At 33.2% G+C, this 12,467-nt stretch overlaps 1 protein-coding gene across 1 annotated transcript; it reads left to right on the plus strand.

Annotated features, from left to right (window-relative positions):
• Window positions 1-56: 56 nt before the first annotated feature.
• LOC11427573 (NAC domain-containing protein 74) lies at window positions 57-3,198 on the plus strand. The gene is made up of 4 exons (XM_039828876.1): window positions 57-698; window positions 794-1,071; window positions 1,684-2,487; window positions 2,720-3,198. Exons 1-4 carry the CDS (start codon window positions 542-544, stop codon window positions 2,948-2,950), a joined length of 1,470 nt encoding a protein of 489 aa, XP_039684810.1. The 5' UTR covers window positions 57-541; the 3' UTR covers window positions 2,951-3,198.
• The last annotated feature ends 9,269 nt before the right edge of the window (window positions 3,199-12,467 follow it).

Raw genomic sequence — 12,467 nt, forward strand, 5'->3', positions numbered from 1 at the left:
ACTCTAAAAAAAATTAAAATATAAACTAAAACCCTATATAAGTGAGAAACCCACTCTCCTTCTTCCACTCTTTACATTCTTAGAAACGATTTCCGATTTATGTTTTCGCTCTCTTCGATTGAAATCATTCGATCTCCGATTTAGGGTTTGCCGATGACTCTTTACCTTCTCAAAAGCCGATCATCGTTTTCTTCCGTTCGCCACCGTTCTTGTTTTATGAACCTTGGCAGACTTTGGTGTTCTTTCAAAATCGTCTTTCGTCATTGGACTTGATCACTTTTCAATTTTCAAATTTAGGGTTTTCGTTTTTCTCTCTTCAAAATCTCTTTTTTTATTTCATTGTTATCTTCTCTCTTTCGTTCTTATAACAACGCACTTGATTCACTCTTTCTGAATTTGTACTAATCGTTTTCTGTGATACGAGGTTTCGTGAAATTATTTAGGATTGAGGTTGTTTGTTCGCTACGACAACAAACAACCTCAGTGTTGATTTGATTCAATAATTGTTGAATTGTGTGATTTTGTTATTGAATTTGATTTGATGGCTATACCTAAATTGGTACCTGGATTTCGATTCTCTCCAACGGGAGTTGAATTGATTAAATACTTTCTTAAGAGGAAAGTGTTGGGAAAAAAGTTTCATAATGATGTCATTGCTGAACTTGACATATACAAATATGCTCCTTGGGATCTCCCAGGTAGTTTTTTTTATACCAATTTAGTATAGTGTTTTTTCAGGTGTGTTCATGTGTTTGTATTGATAAAGTTTCTGTTTTGTTTGTTTGTTTTTCAGAATTATCTTATCTCCAAAACGGGGATTTGGAGTGGTACTTTTTCTGTCCGATTGAGAAGAAGTATCGAAGTGGGCCAAGGATGAAACGAGCTACGGAAATTGGGTTTTGGAAAGCTACTGGTCAGGATAGAGCTGTTCAACAAAATAATCAAACTGTGGGGATGATTAAAACCCTAATATTTCACACTGGAAAATCACCACGTGGTGATCGAACTGATTGGGTTATGCATGAGTATAGGCTTGAAGATAAGGACTTGGCTGACAAAGGAACTGTTCAGGTAGTCATTTCTTTCTTAGTTGTTTTGTATGAGCTTTATATGGAGATATATGTCTATTAGTTGCCACATATTGAACTGGTGAATGTGGTAGATTTGTAACTGTGCCTTTGACTGTGAATGCATATAAGATACCTTTAGTCTTGATACCATTGGCTTATATTCCTTTTCACCGTAACAGATTAGACCGGAATATGCTTTTGATGCACAAATTTACATTTGTATTCTTGTCTCTACCTATTGTGTCACTAATGCCATTGAAGGACACAACTACTTTAAATGCTAGGGTTATCCTTCAAAGGGAAATGTGGAGTTCTAACTTCTAATAATTGATTACAGTTTAGTTCATGATAGTTTTGCATGCAGGAATCCTTGAAATAGAATTATATTATCACTTATTTCTAATCACTGGTTTTACCTTACCTTATAAAGTGCATTTTTTATTTTTGAATAGTTGAATTCTTGAAATAGAATTATGTTATTTCATGTTTTGACTAACACCCAAAATGAGATTTGCTGTTTTAACACGACCAAGTCTCGCTTTCTTTTAATTATTTGATAATTTTTCCGCCCTATTCTCGTTGTAAATATGTTTTTAACAAGTTCTCTTGACAGGATTCCTACGTAATCTGTAAGGTATTTCAAAAAGAAGGTCCTGGTCCTAGGAATGGGGCGCAATATGGGAGACCATTTAATGAGGAAGACTGGAGTGATGATGAAGTAGGAATACCTTTTGCTGAATCGGCTGCACTAGTTCCCAGTTTGCCTGTGACATCTAATAGTTCTGTTCTAAATGATCAGAATCTCCAAACTAGTGGATATATTGGTTCAATATCCATGCCGTGTCAATCAGAATTGGTGCCTTCTCCGGACCCAACAAATTCATGTCAAACAGGATTGACACCTTCTCCTGACCCTGCAAATCCATGTCAAACAGGATTTATGCCTTATCCAGACCCTGTGAATTCTTGTCAAACAGGAGGATTTATGCCGTCTCCCAACCCAGCAAATTCATGTCAAACAGGATTGACGCCTTCTCCTGACCCTTCAAATTCTTGTCAAACAGGATTTATGCCTTATCCAGACCCTGTGAATTCTTATCAAACAGGATTTATGCCTGCTTCCGACCCTGCAAATTCATGTCAAACAGAATTTATGCCGTCCCCTGACCATGCGAGTTCATGTCAAATAGGATTGATGCCTTTGCCTGACCCTGCAAATGATTCATATCCAGACAATCAAGCTGTTAATAATGATGACGACGATATTCTAGCAATGCTTGATATTTTCAAAGGCAATGGCGTATTGCCTGCACCCGACCCTGCAAATGATTCATATCCAGACAATCAAGCTGTTAATAATGATGATGATATTCTAGCAATGCTTGATATTTTTGAAGAGAACGGCATATTGCCTGAGGTATGCTAATCTGTTTTTTCTTCCTTCTACTTATGTTTTTCTGGAAACAGTGAAGTTTTTTTATGTCTGGTTTTAGTGTTCTCTATATTTGTAGACTTGTTGTTTTATCTATCCCATGCAGTTTGCATTGTCTCCTCATAATGTTAATGCCATTTTACTAAATCATAGGGATTTATATAGTCCTTGATTTCTTGAAGGGATAACTAAGGGTTGACATTATTATTGGTGTCAGGAAAACATTGCTGATGGTGCACTTTTAACTGACTTTTTTGATGGCTTGGAAGACGTGGATTGCTCGGCTGAATTGGGATCTGATGGCCAGAATGCGGACTTTAGCACATACGGACTGGCTTCTACGGGCAATGTTGTGGGGCATGACGACTTCGATTTCATGGAGTTGATTGATCTAGACTCTGATACGTTCTGGCAGACCCAACCTGAAAGTTGGAGTCGAAATAAATAAATTTATGGGTCTTTCGGCCTGATATTTTCAGAGAGCACTATTGCTGTTGTGCTGGCTAGGAGGGGTGATTCGGGCGTTGGCTCTTTTGGAGAAAGACTCATTGTTTGAATTGAGTTGACTTTATATATATATTTCCTAATAAATAATAACTGAAGTATTATTCTTGTGACTTTAGACTTGTGTTACTTTGCCTTTGATAATTGTCTGAGAAAATTGTGAATAAACACGCACTTGGTGGTTCACGTTAACATTATCAAAATCAATGAATTTTTTTTTTCACAAGATCAAAATCAATGATTTATAATCAAATGTTTGTCACATTACTATTGGGTGTTTTGCATGCATGTTGTCCCTTGAGAACCTTGTTTGGACAATTTGTTTTATCTTAATATTTTATTCTATAGTATCTTGAAATGATGTCATTTTAGAGTTGCAAACCTATACAGTTGCAGGCATATTTAAACTTTGTAAATTCAATATGATAGCTAAACCTATACAGTGTACGTAAATGGTTGATGAGAAATGCAAGCAACATTTTAACACTCTTTTTGGATTGGTTGAAATTCACATAGGTTCTATCAAGTTTATGTGTTAAAATGTGTTTTGCTAGTATTCTTCATTGGTTAATACTATGTAGAATTAAATAAGTTTCTGGTCCTACAAATATTTTTGGTCCTTAATAACAATAGTCAATTTTACTTTTAGTCCTCGTAAAAAAAACTAACATGTTGTGATCTTATAAATGTTTTCAGCACATACCTTTAGTTCTTGAAAAATTAAATTCTGTTTAATTATGTTTAAAATTTTAATGATTTTTTTTAGACTTATTGAAGACATTATACAATGTTTCTCGCAACAAAGTTTAGGTCTAAATTTTCAATATTATATTGAAATTTTGGTGTCTAAAAATTTCGTTTTGAATTCATTATAGGTTAAAAAAATGAGGAGGAATATTTTGACTCCAAAGAGTAAGTGTTTTAACTTACTCCAAATCATGACTTTTAATTCTAATATTGATTAATGGCTTAGATTAATTGATATGGTAGGATTTAATTTCATTCTTTATTAGAGTCAACACTCATCACCAACAATTAATGTCTTTTAATTGATTGATTTTTTTTTTATTCTTCTCCCTTTTGCTTTTTTTTTTTTTTTGTCTCAAACTAAAAGAAATGGAAAAGGGTTAACATTAATAGCAAAACATAAAAACCCTATCGTGGCAAGGTAATAATAATATTTAACATTTTAAAGAAACTAAGGGAGTAAAAATTTAAAGAGTTTCGTTTCACGAAGAAAAAAAAATCCCAAATATACAATTCTTTAAAACATTTTAACTCAATCAGTCTTTTAAGATTTTCGTTTCACTGTTAACATATTAACTCTATTTTTTTTACACCGTTAATACTATTTTGGTAGTAAAACATTTCAGGTGATTAATAGATAATCCGAGTTTTACAATTTTTGCTAATAAACATTTTTGCCATGAAAGAGTTTTTATATTTTTCTGTTAAACCTTTTCCATTTCTTTTAGCGTGAGAAAAGAAAAAGCAAAGGGAAGATGAATAAAAAAAATCAATCAATTAAAAGACATTAATTGTTTTATTATTTTGTGGTGATGAGTGTTGACTCCAATATAAAATAAAATTAAAGTCTACCATATCAATTAATTTAAGTCATTAATCAATATTTAAATTAAAGGTCATGATTTGGAGTAAGTTAAAACACTAACTCTTGGAGTCAGAATATCCCTCCTCTAAAAAAATATAGTTTTTTTTTTTTATATAATGTTCTTAACGTGTTTGGAAAAAATCATTCAAAATTGGTGTGCTGGCAAACATTAATACTCATGGTTCGCCAAGGACTTTAGTGACGGTAAGTGTTTATTGTCAAAGACCTAATTGATAGAAAGTATGCATAGTTATGAACCTTAAATGACCATTTTAATGTTTTATGTTTTTATATTCTATATGCTCATAACAACTTTAATTGAGCAAGATGACCTAATTCTTGACGAATAAGCAACACTTCGTTGGGACGAATTTGCACCAACACACATCATCATGTGATTCGATTTCGGTGTTTAATAGAAGATTTAATTTTGAACAAAAGAGAGAATTAGGGATTTGAGGATTAAATTCGAGATTTAGGGATTTGAGATTCAATTCGGGGATATTGATTTTCGGTACAAGAATCAAAGTGACCATTTTCTACTTTCACTTTAGTCCTTGTGACACCTCATACACTTTGTCAGCATAAAACTTTTGTCACATCGTCAATTAACGTAAGTTTTTAATGCCAAAGACTAAACTGACAACGGAAGTGCACATTCACGAATACTCTGTATTTAATCTTAGTAAAATATCTTTGTAACAATAAGGTGCAGAGTTAAGGATTAAAGTGACAATTTACTATTTTTTTATGTTCAGATTTAAATATATTTGACTGATTTTTGAATTAAGTCACAATCATAACATAGATTTTTCCGTGTAAAAATACAAATATTTTATTATTCATTATAATTTATTTTAGTTTAAATGCAGATAACATATACAAGTACTAGTCTGGTGCCCTATAATGATGATGAATATTGAAGTTTTTTTTTTTTTTTTTTGTGGTGGTCGGAGTTTGAACCCCGAACCTTACATATTTTATGCATTATTAAAACCAACTGAGCTAAGCTCACGTGGACAAAATATTGAAGTTATTATCCATCACGAGAGGACAAGTTTGAGTAAGAATATTGAAGTTGCAATCTAAATTGGTGACATTGATCAACCACAATGTCACAAGTAGGGATGAGACCAGGCTAGGCTGATCTAGGCTTTGCAAGACCTAAGTCTGGCCTGCCAATTTTATTTGAAGGCCTAAGCCTGGCATGCGCCCTGTCATAGGCTTACGTTTTAGGTCTGAGTTTGGCCTTCTGAAAGTCTGATACGATCTGCTAGTCTGTTTACAAGCCTGTTTTATATGAACACCTTTAAATAAGTAATGTGATCTAAGTTTAAATAGACCAGCGAACTAATATATCAATTAGATTAATCTCTCTTTTGATAATCAACACTAATTTTTAGGGAATTTGACTATATATTGTATCAGATTTCAATTCTAGTTTATAATAATAAATATAAATATGCAAAAAAATTAATGTAGACTAATAAACTTAAATTACTGAAACAGTTAGCATATTTTTATTTTAATTCAAAGTACAAAATATAATATAATAATAAATAAAATTATCTATATTTACTCAAATAGGTCGGCCTAATAGGCCTAAGAGGCTTTTTGAATGGCATCTAGTCAGACCTTTTAAGCTAAATAGACTTCTAAAAAAGCCTAGGCCTTCTCTATTTAAGAAAAAGCCTGGCCTGACCTGGCTTGTCGCAGGCTAGGCCGTAGGCTCCAGTAGATCGCCCTGGCCTATTCTCATCCCTAGTCACAAGTGTCTTTTTTCTTTTTCTTCGACAAGGATTGTGACATTGTGATTGACCAATGTCACCAAATACTATGTCACCCAAATGCTACCTCATACTTTAGCTCCCAATCGAGGTAACTTATTTCACAATCCTCATCCATTGGCTATTCCGTACACATTTTTGTCCTAAATTTCCATATAACCTTCTCCTAAATTAAGGAAGTGGTTTATTGCATTTTTTTTTTCCTTAATATACCCTCGTTTAATCCACCAATAAATTCCAATTTTTTTTGCACAAAATTTATCTTTTCAATAAATTTAATGTATTATTTTTGTCTCATAACAATCAAATTGTTAGTTACTCTCTCATTAACCATTTTTTATTTTTTTTGCACAGACTTTATCTCTCTTCCATAACAAACAATTATCAAAAGTTAAGCAAAATTTAATTTTCTTTCAACTACTTAATCAAAATTAAGGTTTCAACTAATACTAGATTCATACCATGTGACATAGATTTGAATGTTGAAGAAAACAAAAAACGGACTTTGTTTATTTTTTTTAAAAAAACTTTGTTTAAAAAATAAACTTTAGTTTTTCAAATACATAGTTTTATTGAAAAAGATAAGATTAATTGAGAAAGAGTATTATTGGCAAATACCCTTAAAATATCAAACGACAGTTAAATATGAACATTAAATTTGTAGTCAAATGACATTTAAAAAGAAACGAAGGGAGTATGTTTAACAAGATATCACAAATTAAGGTGGGAACATGCCGGACCGTCCGACATGGGCTTACAACCTAGCATATTTAAAGCCTAATTCGGCCCAATTTGTTTAATAAAAAGGTCAGACTCAAGCTTTTCTAAACTTATTTACTTAAATAGACCATACTAAGGTACTAATTGGCCAGACTTTTTTACAGTCTAAAAGTTACTTTAAAACAAAGTTAAAATAAAGTTCTTTAAGAAAAAAGTTAAAGCTGTTTGGTTTCTTAATTTTTTTTAGTTTTAAAACTAATTTTAAGTTAAAAGTTGTTTAGCAAAATATTGTACAAAACTCACTTCTCGATAATTTATTTCACAAGCACCTATCTTAAACTCACGCTAGAACCTTTTCTTTTATTTTTTAATATTATATTTCAATATGTTTTTTTTTCCTTCAATTTTATTTTATTTTATTTTTTTTGAACCGGTACATTTAATGTTTTTTGAAGGAGGGTCCATTTAATTTTATTATCTTTTGTTTGAAGGAATTTTATTATCTTTTTATCACTTATATATTTAATTTCAAAAAAGCCGGGCCAAACGGTACCTAAGGTTTACAAAAAAGCCTATTAAGCTCGTAGGTCGACCTATTAAGCGTTTTATATATAATATATTTTTCATTATTGATATTGTTGAAGTTATTTTTTTTCATAAACTCAAACATTCTTATGATTTTGTTATTTAATAGCAGGTATATTGGTATGATTAAACCTTTGTAAGATTTCTTTATTTAGTAGCAGATTTATTTGTGTGCTTTAGGACTTCATAAGTTTTGACCTATTTAATAGTAGGCTTATAGGTGTTGTTAGGACTTAGTGTAAAATAAACTTTTAAGTAGGCTTTCAAGCTTCATCAAACTTTTAAAAAGGTTATACTAGACCTTGAAAATGAGCCTATAACGGATAATATGTTAGGTTCAGACCTATAATTTTTTAAGTAAGCCAAACTTAGATCAAACAAAACTCAGCCCAACCTAACCTATTTTTACCCCCAACTGAACCCAATTAATCAAAACTTTAAATAATTTTAAATGTTTTACGAGAGAAAAATAATTTTAAAAATGTTATTAACCATAATTTTAAAACAACCAATATTTTTTTTTATTCCAAAAATTGAAATTAAGTACCGTGTTAAATGGGACGATGTTTGTATAGTGTCGTAACGGGGGTGCAAGTAGTAGTTCCCCCAATCAAATCAAACATCAATGATTTGAATTGATGCCCTCTCGATCAAGTAGAGATCAAGAAATCAATTGAAATAAAGAGAAACTCTTACGTGAACACAAATATAAATGATAAATATTTGGACACATTTATATCAAATGAAAAAATTTAAAACAAAAATAATTAAATCATATCAATCAATATTATTTAATTTTATTCTCTTTTAATTTTTGCATTTGATGTGAATATGTTTAAATATTTATCATTTGTAGTCATGTCTATAGAAGAGTTTCTCTAAAATAAAATAAAGATGACAAAGAAAGTTTGAGAGACATACGCACAAGAATGCACTTGATGTGACATTAATTACCACTATAAAATCACAATGGACCCTATCGAGTTATGACGACGGTGTCCATGCGCAAAAGGAAAAAAAAAAAAAATCCCACATAGTCACGTGCAAGAGGTGCTTCATGGTCCTCATCTTGTTGGTGCAAATTCAACAAAACCATGCATACATTCGGTGATTGCGTAAACGATTAAGTTAGTTTTTAAAAATATTATCTTTAATATAGTTTTAAAGTATGTAAACATAACTATCAGTCTATAATTTTCTTTAAAAAAACTATTAGTTTATAAAGTATATGTAGTTCGTTTTTTTTCCTTTCCTTTTTGACAATGAAATCCGTTATTTTCCATTTTCAACGTACATGAAAATCTTGTTACTCTTTTCTTTTATGAAGAAGTCAAAATAACATATCAAATTTGTCACATTTTGTTATGTTAATATGCAGTCTTAATAGTGTAGACTAAAATGATGAGTTTTATATCATTTAGAAACTAGTATTTATTAGTTTTATATTTATAAGAACTAGAAGTGATCCATAATGATATTTAGAGATAAAATTAATGATATATTTTCTGAAATTTTAAATAGAGGTTGGCAGGGACGGACCCAAAATTTGAGTAGTTTGGGCAATCTATGTATAAATTTGTAGCATTAAGTATATATAACATTTTGTTTTTAAAAGTGTAATTACATATCACACTCTACACTATTTTTTTATCAATAGTCTAGTGATTGAAACATACACATTTTAAATATGAAAAAGTAGGAAGTTTGATGTTTGAATCCTGATCTATTCATATTATTGTTCTTACAACTATCAACTGAATTGTGCTTACATTATGTTCTCTATACTATTTTAATATATTCTAATACTATTTAATAATTTTCTCATTTTTAATGTCAGTATTAATATCACTCTATAAAAATAACTGAACAATCATTACAATGAATGAATTTGTAGTTTTTTTTTCTTCAAAAAGTTTGCAGCTAATGTTAAATGTATGAATTTGTAGACAATGTTATTTTCTTAAATGTAAGCAACTTATTAAATCACGACAATTTCTTTTCTTTAGAGTATATAGTGTTAATTCTCCACTGATATGGTTATTGAGTTTTTCGATATTGTTGAAAAAGTAAAGTTAAATTCTTTTCTATGGCTATCTTCATGTAATTTGTTTGGTGCTTTATTTTTAGATGGTGGCATCTTTATTAGGAGGTGTTGTGGTATTGTAACAGATATTAGGTGATTCATCACTTTACCACACCTTGTGCGGGGTGAATCACTTTGCTTTTGAGCAATATATCCTATATTGATTTGTTCAAAAAAAATAAATTTCCACCTGAAATATAGCAAGGGCCATGACCCACATGAGTTAGGATCCTCTTCATTAATGTTTTTCTCCATTTCTTTTATTTGGAGAGGTAAAAACACAAAAAAATAACAAAAATATATAAAATAATTGATGATGGTAAGACTCACTTAGTGATATGATCTACCATCAATTTTTTTTTGTATATCTCTCTCCAAATTATAAACTCCATTTATCTTGATCCACACATAAACATGTTCGGTCCATGGAGGTCCAATGTAAAGTTGTGGTTGCCTTGGAGAGATGTATATATGCAATCAAACATAGTTGATTGTCATGAACCACAGTGAGGAAGAGATAGACTATGGACCAGAAGGTGATGAGCCCAGCCCAAGAGGCAAATCCAAAAGGAACAAGACCCAACCCAAATGGTTCAAGGACTATGTCACCAAAGCTGATAAGACAAAGAAGGCAGCCAAGACAGATCATCAGTCTTAGGAAGGGTCTAGAATAGTATGAGTCATTATCACATCTGTTAGGATAAGGTATCAATAGTACTACATGTGCCAGACTGTAGGAATATGCTCTTTCTTTGAAAAGGGGATAAGAGCTATATAATGTAATACTGATCCAAGAAATAAAGACAGATAATTATTGAAAGAAGTTGTTATAGCATTTATTTTGCCTTTATTCTTTTGCTTGTTATCTTCACTCTCTTTCCCAGATTTCCCACCCTTTACAACTGGTGCTTTCATTTGTTACCATGACCTCCCCTCCCAGAGATGAGCTCCTCCACCGCATTCTTCTAAGCCAACAACAATTCCAAGAACAAATTACCACTCTCACCACTGAAGTGAACCAATGGCGAAATCGGTTTGGACCACCTGGATTTACACCCACCGGCCCCGATATAACAGCACCTTCAACCACCACCATGAAACTCGATATACCAAGGTTCGACGGAACAAACGCACCAGGCTGGATCTTCAAGATCAAACAATTTTTTGATTTTCATCAAACCCCAGAGGAGCAGCGCCTCCGTATAGCTTCATTTTACATGGAGGGAGAAGCTTTGACATGGTTCCAGTGGATGCACTCCAACTCTCAACTCCTATCTTGGTCTGGATTTCTTCTGGCTTTGGAGTCCAGATTTGCTCCGTCACTCTACCAAGACCCCCAAGGTGAACTTTTTAAATTATGTCAAACTACTACTGTCAATGCTTACCAGACCCAATTTGAAACCCTAGCCAACCGGATTATTGGTCTTCCTCCCAATTTCTACCTCAGCTGTTTTGTTTCTGGACTCAAACCTGAGATCCGGAGAGAGGTACAAGCATTTCAACCTATGACTTTGACACAAGCCATAAGCCTCGCCAAATTACAGGAAGAAAAGATCCTAGATCGATCTAATTCATCCAAACCCAGATACAATTATCCCATCAGTTCTGCTTCCTCTCCAACACCACAACCAACAAACTCTTTTCGTCCCACTCTATCTGTCACTCCACCCAAAACCCCTACCACACCAATCAAACGATTGTCTCCGGCTGAGCTTCAAGCTCGTCGTGAAAAGAACCTATGCTACAACTGCGACGAGAAATTCACACCGGGTCACCGTTGCCGTCGACAATTCCACCTCCTCATCGTCCAAACAGACCAACCCGAAACCACTGAAGAAATTACTCATATATCCACAAATGAATCAGATTCGTCAATCGACCCGGAAATTGTACCCGAAACCGAACCCGCCCAAATAAGCCTACATGCCTTAATGGGCCATTCTATTCCACAAACCCTTCGTGTGACAAGCCATATTCAAAAAAAACCTATTCACACACTCATTGACAGTGGTAGCACCCACAATTTCCTTCAAGACCGCATTGCCACACAATTGGGTCTCAAATTGCAACCAGCCGAACAGTTTCAAGTCTTGGTGGGCAATGGTGAAGAGCTACAATGCATATCAATGTGTTCCAATGTTCAGCTGATGCTAGGCCCCCACGAATTCTTCATTGATTTATTTGTTCTTCCTCTACGTGGGGCGGAGCTCGTGCTTGGGGTTCAATGGCTGAAAACCCTAGGTCCAATCGTCACGGATTACACACAACTCACCATGAGTTTCATCAGAAATGGCCATCACATATTACTCTCTGGCGAACCAAAGCCAACTCATGCTGAGGCTTCTCTTCACCAACTCCAACGATTGATAACTACAGATGCTATAGATACAGTATATCAACTCCAGGAGATTTCTTCCACTACAAACCCCACATCAACAACACACACTGATGACCGTATCAACACCCTTCTCAAACAATACTCACCACTTTTCGCAACACCCCACACCCTTCCCCCACCACGACAGATTGACCATCAGATCCCTCTCACCGACAATAATCAAATTGTCAATGTTCGTCCTTATCGCTACCCTCAATTCCAAAAGAGAGAAATTGAAGCTCAAATCCGTGACATGTTGGCAAATGGTATTATCCAACACAGTTCTAGTGCATTCTC

The sequence above is a fragment of the Medicago truncatula genome, chromosome 8 (assembly GCF_003473485.1).
Source record: "Medicago truncatula cultivar Jemalong A17 chromosome 8, MtrunA17r5.0-ANR, whole genome shotgun sequence".
NCBI classification, from domain to species: domain Eukaryota; kingdom Viridiplantae; phylum Streptophyta; class Magnoliopsida; order Fabales; family Fabaceae; genus Medicago; species Medicago truncatula.